We start from the raw sequence: 13,373 nt of genomic DNA, 5'->3' as shown, positions 1-13,373 counted from the left end.
ACAGCTCCGTGGCCCATATGGGGATGGAACCAGCAACCTTGGTGTTATGAGCCTGCGCTCTAACTGCCTGAGCTAACCGGCAGCCCCTCATCAATTTGCATTTTAATGCCTATGATTTATTTTCAAAAAAGCTAGGTTTAGATGGCCATTATAAGGAAATTGAACCTATCTAAGGTCTATGAATAACGACAATAATAACAACAGCAACAACAATAGCAATAATGATACTAGTAATAATAAGTGCAGCTTCCATTTATTCATTGCTAAGTTCTAATTCAAACTCAGAAGATTCAAATAACTCACTCACAGTCACACAACTAAACACATGACTGTGTCATATGTTTAAAACCTGGCCAATGTGAGGTTAAAACTATGTGGCCTTAACCACAATATTAGAACCATCGGGAGGGTGCAATTGGAGCCCACCCTTTTTAGAATCATCAGAAGGTGAGGTCCCACCCCCAGGGAGTTTCTAGGAGGGAGCAGGGAAGAAGCTGATTGGCTCAGTGGAAAGCGTGCCCTGATGAGACAAAAGAAAAAAGCAGGAGGTAGTCACAGGTGTGGGACCTTGCTATCCTGCTTGAATGACCAACTTTGTCCTCCCTCCCAAGTAATGCCAAGTTACCCTGGAATGGCTGCCTCCTTTGTGGTCGGTTTCTGTCTCCTTCGGCAGTCTCTCTGTGACTTGGGCCACGTTGTTTTGTTAGGATCTGAAAAGAGACCGCAAGCACACACCCACTGCATGTGCTCCTCCATATTGCCCGGACTTGCTTGCAGTTAATAGAGTGGAGCAGAAATGATACACGTGCCTTGGGAGCTGAGGTGGTTAAGTACCTGGGGTGCCTTCCCCCATTCTTTATTGCCCCCGTCTGCTAGCTCGGTGACAGAAGAGTGACTGGAAGGCACACGATGGCAGGACCGAATTGGAACAAGCCTGGGTCCTCTAGCCCCTGTAGGGCGGGTAGCCACTGGGAGGAGAGCTACTCAGGAGAGCAGCCCAACCTGCATCCATGTGACCTGAATGCAGAATAAATGTTTATTCTAGTATGTCCCTGGGATTGTTTGGTACCAAGCCTATTCTGACCAACGTAGCTTCTTTAGTAAAAATGTAATTGCTTATAAGTCTGCATTTTAGGTGCACTCAGGTGTGGCAACTTCTCTCTGTGTATCTGTGTGTTTTTTGGTGTGTGTAACCCAAGAGGAGTGACCCATAAAGGATGACCATGGGGAGAGACAAATGCTGACCTGATAGTGGTTGGGTGGCCAAGGAGGTGTCCTTTCTGGACACTGGTGGTTGGCGGGGCCTCCCACTCATAGAGGCTGGAGCACCATGGGCAGGGTTTTCTAGCCAACACGATGCTCATAGATCCCTCCATAGTGCAGAAGGTCTGTCTGAGCTGAGAGGGGCAGAGCAAAATATGCCCTTCTGCAATTTTACATAACACACGATAGTCAAGAGCTTATAACTTGGTCTTTTTCCACCTCATCTGGGTAGCTGGTCAGCTTTCCAAGTCACTTATTTTTCTGGAGCCTGGGTGTCAGCTGGGAGGCTGTACCCGGGGTGGCTATTCAAATCTCATGGTACCAAGATGGTGGCTCCCAGAATCACATGATTTTCATGTTGCTGGAGAAGCAACCACACCAACCAAGTTAAGATAATTCTGGGTATTGGTGGCCATAAGGGGCTCCTGTTACAAATTCTTCACAGGTTCCTCCCTGAGACCAAAGACCTTGAATGGATCTCTGCTTTCTTAGTTTCTGCCTTCTAAGCTGTATTCTCCTTTCTTCTTGGACTGCTCATCAACAATGGGAATCACCACATACATTTTCCCAGCTCACCTTTCAAGATGGAGATAAAGCCAGGAACGTTCTGTCCAAGTTATCACGAGTGGGGGGCTTTGCCCCACACGGTGGAAGAGACAATGAAAGCATCCCCCTGGTTACATTAGAAGAAATAGTGGGATACCATGTTTTGATCCTAGAAGCTTGTTGAAAAATGGCCCTTTAAAGATGGAAGCAAGTCTAGTTAGTGGAAAGGAGAGGCGAATAGAGAGTTATTGGGATGTGAAGGAAATAAAAGGCTTTAGAACAACTGAGGGAAAGATGTATCGAAGTGAACAGTGAATAAAATATTAGGGGAATAAAAGGAGTGGAGATGGCCATTAGTAACAGTTGAAGTAGAAAAGGATAAGTCATTGAGAATTGAGGAGAAAGATGAAAAGGGATAAAAGGAAATATTACTGTCTGAACAAAGAGAGCAGGGAGCCGTGGACAGAATAAACATTCCCTGTAACCCGCTAAAGGCTGAACACAGAATTGGTTGAATATAAGCCTGGGGTATGAGCAGATATACTGGGTCTGTCAGGCGAAGAGACAGCACTTTCAGACAACTTTATAGAACAGTGAAAAGTACAGACATCAATTGATTGTGCCGTGTTTACACCTTCGATAAGACAAAAATTCACAATGATTGGAAACCATAGCTCTTACACTGAAAAGATAAAAGGAAAAATGGAAAGCGCAAATGACGTAAGTGAAACCCAAGATAATGTCACTGACCTGGCTTCCTTTAACATCTCTTATCACCTAGAACATCAGCTTAGATTTATATGTCACTAACGTACCCCTAACCATTTCTTGGGTCTTAGTATTCGGCCCCAAATAGTGAGGTATTTTAATACTTTCTGGTTTTGTGTGATGCTTTTCAGTTTTCATCCAGATGTGAGCCTTGTGTTAATATAGTGTTCATTCTGAGAGCACCCACCACGCGTTGGTATCTTGGTTAATTACATTTTTCAGAGCTAGAAGGGTCTTTCGTTGAGCTACAGGGAAATACATGAAAGAAACTGAGAATGAGAGAGGAAAGAGGGAAGAAAGGAAAGGGGGAGAGAAAGACAAGACCAGGAGCTAGAAAAAAAAGGGGGGGTGAGGGGGTGAGGGAGAGAGGGAGAGAGGGAGAGAGAGAGAGAGAGACAGAGAGAGACTGAATTAAAATGTTAGTTGGTTAGAGGGACAAGTCCATTCACTATTTGGGGCTTTTTATTTCCTCTTGCAAGTGGAATAGAGCAATATATTGATATATTGATACTACTTCTGGAAACCCAGGTTTTCCCAATAATATTCAATAAACATTCTCAAATCTTCATTTAGGCATAATTGACCTTATTCACAGGGTCTACACTCATAATAACTTATGTCCTTTGCTTTGATATGAGCTCAGAGGTACCTAACTAGATTTGCTCTGTATTTTTTCACTCTAGTAATATATATGGACCTACAGTTTCACTGAGAGGGGGCAGTTGGATTTTGCTGTTCCAACAATTCACATATATTAATAAATTTTTAAGTATCCTCAATTCCCATATCACTGACTTTTCCTGATTGTGCTATCATTGATAATCAACCCAGTTCCATTTAGCATTTACTAACTTATATAGAACCAACAACCATAACCTACTTAATTACTTAGGGGATTGAACACACACACACACACACACACACACACACACACACACACACACAACTGTGATATTAGAATGTACAGTATGGTCTAGTTTAAATTAAAAAGATCCCCTAAAGTATGATTGTTTCCAGCTTCTCAGCAGTGAATTAAAAGCTGTTTGGTGTAGTGAAGATTACAGAAGCAATCACATTTATGGGCCTGCTTTGCATACCAACGCTATTAATTTCCATACTCAGGGTGGCTTCACATTTCCACACATGTTAATATAGATATAATTTGGGATAATCACTTAGAAAAAAAGAGAAGAGAGAAAGAGAGAGAGGAAGAGGGAGGGGGAGAGGGAAAGAGAGGGGGAGAGAGGGGGAGAGGGGAGAGGGAGAGCGAGAGAGACGGGGGGAGGGAGAGAGAGAGAGAGAGAGAGAGAGAGAGAGAGAGAGAGAGAGATGGAGAGGGTGAGGGAGAAAGACAGATAAGAGGAGAGCCAGAGAAATGATTCTATTAAACCAAGTTCTGTTTGAAACATATTGATTCTGATTAATAACAGAATCAAAAGACAAATGAGGGTTCCTGATGGCCTGACCCAAGAGTCACACTCAGGGATCAAATTAATATGAAATCACATATTGGAATTCACTTATTGTGCCAGTCCTGCACCTTGTCATTACAGACTCTAATTACTGAAATGATTTCATTGGCATAATTGCATCAAGATGTGCCTGGGCTTCACCTTGGAGAGCTCCCTTGATGCTCAACATTGTGTCTTCATTATTGTGTTCCTTTCAACTCTGAAAATGTGTTCCAGCCTCACAGAACAATCCAATCAAGCAGACTGATTTTTTTTTTTAACTTTTCTTTAAGCATGCCAGACACATAGCACAGGAATGAAGGACTGTGGCCAGCCTGGAAGGTAAACCTGAGACCATAGGAACAAATGTACAGTTATCTTCCCCATGGGGACCTCAGAGCATCCGACCAAATTAAACCACTGTTTCCATATTCTTTGTTCCCAAATGTTAAAGGCTGGTGCTCAAGAGCCTACAATGAAATGGTTGTTTGTCTACCATCAATTTTAAATGCTACTGTGCTAACACCGTGCTTGGTATGCATTTAGCAATGCGTTCCATGCCCTTATAAAGATAAAACAATGTAATATCGGCATTAAAAAACAGGAAAAGATTATAACCACAGGTCTGAGGGGAGCATATTTTAAGGAAATTAATTGGAATTTGGGAGGATTAGAGTTTAATCCACAGAATAGTCAGCAGAGGTTTTGAATCTTCCTGAAAACCAACTTATTAGCCTTGAGAAGAAGAGTTTTGAATTTCTAGGCCTAAAAATTCCCAGAAGCCCACACCCCACTCTCACCATTATTTTGACCTAATGCTATGTATGCCAAGCTACAGGTAGAACAGTAAACCATAGGGAAAAAAAGGTTTTGCTCTCAGGGCTCTGCCCAGGCGAAATGGGTTTCATTTCCTTTGTACAGAGTAGTCGCACTCACATTGAAAGCCGGTGGTCCCCCTTTTTGGGAGCCTTCGGGAAACACCCACGAATAATAAAATACTGGAAGGATATACACACCACTCCATTCACCTGTGAGATGGCAAGGCCCTCACTCAAGACCTACCACTCTGGATCAAGCAGAAGAAGAATAGTGACCAGAGAACACTTAGGGTAGGGACGATCACATCCTGAGACACATTAATAGACCCTGGTGAACTTAACTATGAGAATAGATCAAAAGCATCATCAAGTGACACTGCTTACGGTTTAGGATCGCCCGGTCCTCAACGAACTCAGCTGGCTGATCAATATGGAACACTTTCTGCTGAAACCCAGGAGCGCAGTCCAAATCTTCTGCAGATGTTAGCAGCGGCAGCACCTGAGAAAACCGAAGCCATCAATATTGTAACAGTGCTCCTGTGTTTGCCCCGCTCGCTTTCACCAAATCTGTGACTTTTAGCAATGAACTGAGATTTTCATTTCATCTCCCAAATGACGAGGTAAGTTGATACTTCTCCGGTGGTTGCCAACAATTCTGTTTTGGCAGTGAGATTTGGAAACCGTGCAAACGGGAACAGCTGCAGCAGTTCCCGTGAAGTCGGACTTCAAGAAATAACTTTGTCAGATTTTTACACCTGCGAAGACTCTCGCCACGGTTTCCATTTGTGAGATTTCATTACGGAAACTGTCAATTCCATAGGATGCCTGGGCTAAAACCAGCTTCACTGTCATGGATGCGAAGGCACATTGTTGTCTGTGAAGAGAAGCAAAAGGGAACTACTCCATTGGAAGGTGCTTTTAAAAGGAACCTGGGGCAGCTGGTTAGCTTGGGTGGTTAGAGCACAGTGCTCGTAACACCAAGGTTACCGGTTCGATCGCCACATGGGCCACTAGACCTTCCCAGTTCAATACGGCGGCCATGAGTGCATGTGGCTACTGAGCTCTTCAAATGTAGCTGGGCTGAAATTGTCAGTATAAAATACATGCTGGGTTTTGAAGACTAAATACTGAAGAGAAAAATAAAGTAAAATAGCTAATTCATGATTTTTAGATGGCTTGCACATGAAAATGATAATATTTTACAGATTGGGCTACACTGGGATGTTACTAAAGTTAATTTCACCGCTTTCTTTTCACTTTGGTGAATTTGGCTACTAAAAATTGTAAACAAAATTTACAATTGCTTGCAAAGGCTCAGCTTCGTCTTTCCAAATGCTTGGAACGCTTCCTCCAGGGGTCAAAATTTTAGGTTTTAGGTTTTAGAACATAAAAGTATGTGATGCACGCCTGGACAAGGGGTCATTTACTAAGGTAAGAAATAGTTGTAGGTTTAGTAGGCCAAGAGTCTCAGTCCTGTGATGACAGGGCTTCCCTACCTACCTCTCCTTCCTCACTTTTATACCAAGCACCTACCACAGACACTGGTGCAGAGAAGGAGCTCCATATACTTAATACACGACTGCTAACATTTTTCATCCTTTACTAGATGGCCAGCACTGGGCTAGGTTTGTTATACGCATTATCTCCTTGAATTTCCACAGCAGCCCTGTGAGGTATATTATAAGATACATTTTACAGGAAAGGGGCCTGGCCGTCTCGAGGGGCTAACGTATTCCTCCAAGATCACACAGTTAGGATGGCAGAGCCAGGATTTGCATCCAGGTTGAAGGGTCCACTGTCAGAGTCCCTCCCACACCCCTTAGGCCTTCCACGTGGGGCAGGATTTTGCATTATTTGCCTGAGATATTTCTCTGTAACCTGTGGGAGGCTGCTTTATCTGAGCATGGTGCCAGCAGAAAGCGTTTGGAAATTCACACCCCCAAGGGCAGCCCATGACCATAACTGACGAGAATTGCTGCACAAATCCCCCAGTTCCCTCACCCCTCAGGTGCGATATCTCGGAGGCAAGTGTGCTATCTGTGTTTCAACTTGGATTTGAGCTCCAGTTGCCCACAGTGGCACCTGACTGGATAACTCACCCTCCGTGAGCTGCCTTCCCTTCCTTGGACCACTTCCTCATCACCTGTTGGTAGTTTTCTGACACTACCCTCCAAACAAAACTGGATACACTCACATCCTGGACTCCGTGTTTGCTTCTTGGGAAACCAAACTTTGATACTGGAACACAAACTCTTAACTACTGTACACAGGCTATTGAGGAAAACTCATTATCAGTAACCTCCCCCCGCTCCCCCTGCCCACCAGCACACTCAAAAGAGTGCACAAATGTTGGCCGCTGTAGAACCGAGGCCTCTCTAAATACCAGCCTTCTGAAATGCACTGAACCTCAAGGAATGAGAGCAGGAATCAATCTCCGGAGGTTCACCGTGTGGCTGGCCTGAGAAACATCAGAGAAATTGAAATGGAAGAGTCGTCACCCTGACCGACATCATCTTTCTAAAATCAAAGGGGGAAGGATGCTGCGGTCCAGAGTCTGAGCAGTGCTGCTTGTAAAGCTTCCCCTGGTTTGTGAGCAGACTCTGCTTAGATCATTCTGAGGCCATCGTGATGCTGACATCCCAAGTGGCACACACCGAGAATGCAGATTCGGGACTCAGAATAATTTGTTGGCAATTCTGCAAGCAGAAAAATCTATAACTGGCCAACATGAATTCAGTTAAACAGCAAACGGTCAAAGGTGGCCTGCCTCCGGGCACCCTGTGCCTACTACAGTTATACACGAACCTTCTAATCAGCTAATTCTATCCTCAAACCCCACGCCGCTAAACCCGTCATCATTCCGTAGGAACTACAGGAGATGACCCTTCTCCAGGGACCCTGCATGTGAGAATCCAGAACTAACTGAGAGGGTGGGTGAGCTGAGTCCCACATCCTTGCCTCTCTCTATCGTGATTTGATGGAGGCTATATTCAGGACTCCTCTGGAGGCATAATGGAAAAATAAACCTTTTCCGACTGCTGACCCTCTGGGAGGGTGGCCATGGTGAGAGGACTCCCAGAGGCCCTAGCTTTGTTTTTGCACATTCTTGGATCACTCCACCCATCAGTCGAAATTCAGGTTAAATGCTTTATACCATAAAAGCATGCAGCACTCTCCTAGGCAAGGTATGGCTTAGCAAGGCAAGAACTGCTCACATAATAAATTCAACCTCTCCTCCCTACATTCATTCATTCATTCATTCACTCATTCCCAAATACTTATTAATACTGGGATTCCATGAGCACCTACCTCAGCAAAAGCACGTGATAATGGAAGAGTTAAAAGCACAAGCTGCAGTCACTTTACTTGGTTCAGACTTGGCTCTGTCCTTTACTGACTGTAGGTTTGGCATTTTTCATGGCCACTCTGTGTCTCCCTTTTCACATATAGGAAAATATGAAAAGTAACTCGTGCATTGAGAGGGGCTGGGTAGAGTCAATGGGATGCTACGTAGAAAGTAATGAGGAGAGTGCTGCACAGGACAAATAGTCAAAAAAGTGCTACCTGCTGGTGTGGACTACACAAGGTGAGAGACATTAACAAATCATGATTTAATTGATTACAATTACATTTTAACTTAAAAGGGAATCATAGGTTTCTTTGGGAGCATGTAAAAGCTTGGGTTCAGGGGGCTAATTTCCTATAGGCGAGTGAGGGAAAACAAACCCACTTCCATCGCAGAGATGGGTCAGAATAGCTGGGTAAACGGAGAGGGACATAGACTTGTCTTTCTAACCAACACACTCTTTGCTTTCTCACCAATTTCTTTGTGCCTCTATGCATTTCACATCTCTGAATTGACACAACTGCATATAAAGAAAGAATCCAGGCTAATTTCGGGCTTCCCATAAGCTGAGTATCCGAGTAGGGAGCAATGGTAGAATCTTCTAGTCACTGCAATTGCCCTTTGACATTTTAGCAGATGTCAAATAGTATCTGTACATGAACTTGTCATGGGTACCTACTCTTCAAATTCAATGGCCCTGAGTTTGGTGGTGGGATATGAAGAAGCATCCCTCGCTGGTTTGAAAATGAGTACCTGGACATGACTCCAAAACGAGGCAAGCCCCTCCTCCAGCATCATCGGATGTCACTTTTATACACAGGCTACCTGGACATGCTTTCCCCCAAACTCTCCTTAACATTTCCAGAGTATAGGCTGTGAGCGGCACTGCGAATGTGTCTTTGATGCCATGGCGATAATGACCTTCCTGTATGGGTCTTTTGTTCATCTACACATTTTCTTGCACCTCCTAAATAATAGGTAACCAATACACCTGGGAAAGCTCAGGAAAGATCAAATTTGATGATCTCCAAAGGATTTCTATAACCCGAAAATTATACTCATCCTGCTTATGATAGCAGCGTCACGTTCAGACAGACAGTAAGCACAGGAGAGAGATGCTGGTTCTGCATGAATCTGTATGAATCCCAGGCCAGCAGCTGTAACCTTGGGTAAGTAACCCTCTGTGTCTCAGTTTCCTCAGATGGAAAACAGAAATAATAATAGTGCCTGATGGGTTATTATGAGGATCAATTGAATTATTGTAAAGAGCCTTATGTAGTACCAGGCATATAGTCATTGCTCAATAAATGTTTCCTCTTTTTATTATTATTTAGTAGTAGTAGTATCTCTATATATTAGGCTTAAACCAGTATACATGATTCACTGATAGTTCACTGATATTTGTAAATATGTATTTACAAATATCATCAAAAGATTGCTGTTGTTGCTACTATAAAACTGTTCAGTGGTAGACTGTGCTCAGAAATATTCAAAGGGAAACAGCAGGGTCCTGAATCGGGGAGAAAATCGGGAGAGCGCCTGCCTCTCAGGGCTGGCTGCACAGTATGAACACGAGTGCCTACTGTGTGCTGAGCTGCGCTGCTGACACAGGACACCGCCCATCCTGTGCAATGACCGCTCAGAGCTCAGTTCCCTGTGTAAGCGCCCTCCCCTACACTCACGCGTACACATGGATAGCAAGTCCGTACAGCACGCTCTTTACACCTGCCTCTCTTTTTAGCTCCCATTTCTTCGCTGCTGTTCAGCGCTTTCACTTTTAAAAAGAAAAAGGTTTATGTTTATCCTGACAGGTACTGATTCAAGAACATAGCCAACTTTGGAGTTGGCTTCCAGAAAAATGATTTTTTTTTCTTTTTTTCTGTCTCAGACTGCAGGTTGCCAACTGGCAGCATACGGGATGGATGTGGCCAGCAGAGGTGGTTAATTTAGCCAGCGCTGTGTGTCATACGAGTGAAATTATCATGTTATGTAGCGGACACCTCTCCGAGCTGTCCTTGGCTATGCCACTCCTTGTGTCACAGCTCCCGCTCATGGACTCAATTACACACTTGTCTGGCCCTTTAAGCACTGGAGTTTGCAGCCCCGTTTTAGACTTTGGTAATAGGCTCTTCAAGCAAAGAACTCTCCTTGTTATAAGCCTCTAGTTACTTGTCCTAACAGTTCCCATGGGCCTGTGCTCTCTAGCTGTAATTTGGGCCACGTGACTAAGCACTGACTATCAGAAGGTGGGGAAAGGATTTTCACCAATTCTAGGCCTGACCCCTGAAGTGCCCTCTCTTCCCCATCTCTACAAAAACAAAGGAAGGACTTCCAAGATGGCAGAATCGCCCGACAGAAACAGCCTGGAAATCAGTCACTGCTTAAAGGATAAGTACCCAGGAGAGCTGTCCAACAAGGAGACTCCACATTCAGTGCGCAGCCCCCGAGATGGGGGGGGGGGGTTGTCACAGCAGCTTGCCTGGCTGACTATGCACCCAGTGTGGGACAGACAGAGGCGAAGGGTCTTCTATAGCACTAGGCCTCACAGATACATCTCACAGGCCAGGGAGAAACAGCTGAACTGAAGAAAAGCTTAACACCATTGTATTCAAGATGCCATTAAAAAAAAAATCACCTTCTTGCCACAAATAATTATCTCAGCAGGCTGGGAACAACCTCAGATCTCATCTCCTCTTAAGCCAGCTCCAAGATGGTCTTTTCCAAACGAACTCACTCGTGTCTCCTGGACCCTGGTTGCTTTTCTTTCACTGACTCACTTGCTTTTTGCTGTTAGCTTGGATGGACAGTTACTTTATCCTTGCCTGAAAACACCTCTGCTTTACTTTTGTCGAAGTCAGTCTCCTGGAATCAGTTTGGAGGGGCTTAGATTGGCAGGGAAGAAAGGCTACCACTATCTCTGACTTGCAGGATATAAAAATGTTACAGCAATGTATTTTGTTTGATTCTTTATCCTGCCAGAGACCAAAAAACCCAGAGTCCTGGAAGGGTTTTGTTTGATTCTTTATCCTGCCAGAAACTGAAAACCCAGAGTCCTCACAGGGAGAGCGTGGAGAAAAGAGGTACTTCAAAGACACGCACATGCGCACGAGTGCAGAGTCGTGTATATGCTCGTTCTTGCACACACACAAAGGCACATATTGAGACCGTCTCTGTGAGTGTCAGCTCACGTCATCTACACTCCCACTGAGCTGGACCTCCTTCAAATGATCCTGGTGTCGTAGAGTCCCAGACACAGAACACCTGCCACCTCCTTGGCCATTAATATAACAGACACAGAAATAATTCTGTGATGCTTGGGAAAATATCGGGGGATTGTAGTTCCAGTTTGATGAGTCCCAGTATAGCCTTCATACACAATTTGAGATCAACATGATAGACCTTGTTTCGACTTGAATGCTACTTAGTAATTTTTTTCCTCAAATTGTTAAAAGGGAAGTTGCAAAATAATGGCTTCCGAAAATGTCCTCAGCCTCATCCCAGAACCTGTGACTATGTTAGATGACATGGCACAGGGGAATTAAGGTTAAAATCGGCTGACCCTAAAATAGAGTGGTTATCCTGAATTATTTAGAACCTTAAAAATGGAAGAAAGAAAGAGATGTTACAGTGAAAGCCAGGTCTTGATGATATGGTGTGGGAAAGACTCAACCTGTCACTGTTCACTCTGAAGGTGTAGGAAGAAGCCACCAGCCAAGGAATGCAAGGGGCCTCTGGAAGCTGGAAAAGGGAAGAAATAAACAATTTTCCCTTCCAGCCTCCAGAAGGAATGCAGTCCTACTGACACCATGAGTTTAGCCCATTGAGACCCATTTTGGACTTCTGACCTTTAAAACTGTATGAGGACCCATTTGGGCACAGTCCCTTTTCTTTTGTCTTAGCAATTGTTCTTGTCAAATGATGGAGCATTTTGATTATGCTTTTATGACAGGGTGGTTGGGTTAATTTTTTTCATTAATTTCCTGAATCAAAATTTAAAATTTCTGTTTTCTGCCAGGCTCTGGGCTAGATGCTCAAGATGGAAAAATTAACAGTCTGGGATCAATTTATTATCTAAAAGGAAGGCAGACGCAGAGGCAAATTATAATAATATAATATAATATAACATTATATGACAAAATATGTTTATGTACATTTGGAATTAGGAAGTTCAAAGCAAAGATTCTCGAGTTAGACTACCTGGGTTCAAACCCCAATTTTACCACTTAGTTGCTGTGTGACCCTGAACACGTTACCTAACTTCTCTGTGCCTTTTCTCATTTGTACAATAGAGCCAGTAATTGTATCTCCCCTCACTGGTTGTGAGGTTCAATGAGTTACCATAAATCAAAAGGTTTAGGACAGGAACTGGCTCATCATACATGCCACATGCTACCAACTGTTATTATTATTTATATTAATACAGAGGAGTACGTATAAAGTGTTACGGAAACACAGAAGAGGGAACAACACACGCTTTGGGTGAGAAAAGGAACTGGGGCCATGTCAGAGATAAGGCCATTGCAAACATGATTGACATTTTGCAAGTGCTCCAGTACAAGAAAGAATGTTCCACACAGGGTTTTGGTAGGTGCAAACACAGAGGTGTGCCAGTTGAAGAAACAGGGAGCCATGTGGCAGGGATAACAAGCTCTGGATTGTTTTCAAGATTGTTTGAAAGTGTTTTGTCATCTCAAAATAGGGTTGAATTGACCAGACACGGCCTCCTTGAGTCTGGCTAACAGAGCCAAAAATAACCCATTTAATGAAATCACAATTTTAGTCTAAATGGAATTAGCTCTTTACTATTAAGATGCCAGGATTAATCGACTAGACTCAATTGGTAAATTTTAAAAGAAAAATACCGCTTTGTAAGAATTTTAGCTAATCCCATTAGGAAGATGTGGTTGGCTGGCTCTTGGTAGAAATAGAGGCTGTACTTGCCCTAGAGCTGGCGATACGCCTATTTGTGAAATTTGCGGTAATTAGATTAGTGGTGCCAAATGCCAGATAAAACCTACTTCCCTTAAGTCAAGCAATGGGGTCCCTATATGAGATATTCTTGGGTGAGTCTTAGTAGCCTCAGGAAGATCAACTGAGAAAATATTAAATACCTACTATGTGTCAGGCACTGGAAGACTTGTCTGGTCTACACATAAGACCCTAAATCCATGGAGACAATGG

The 13,373-nt window shown here is 43.7% G+C and overlaps 1 protein-coding gene across 2 annotated transcripts in view; it reads right to left on the bottom strand.

The window, feature by feature from the left end:
- The window catches only part of CDH13 (cadherin 13), a 1,116,573-nt gene that overhangs the window by 879,019 nt on the left and 224,181 nt on the right, over positions 1-13,373 (bottom strand). For both annotated transcript variants that reach the window (XM_019634917.1, XM_019634915.1), the window contains exon 2: positions 5,231-5,345. In XM_019634917.1, the coding sequence (XP_019490462.1) occupies positions 5,231-5,345 (115 nt within the window). The remainder of the gene's footprint in view (positions 1-5,230; positions 5,346-13,373) is intronic.

This window comes from Hipposideros armiger, unplaced genomic scaffold (genome assembly GCF_001890085.2).
Source record: "Hipposideros armiger isolate ML-2016 unplaced genomic scaffold, ASM189008v1 scaffold_19, whole genome shotgun sequence".
Classification (NCBI taxonomy): Eukaryota; Metazoa; Chordata; class Mammalia; order Chiroptera; family Hipposideridae; genus Hipposideros; species Hipposideros armiger.
The sequence above is the reverse complement of the archived record's forward strand: the minus strand, read 5'-3'. Positions and strand labels throughout refer to the sequence as shown.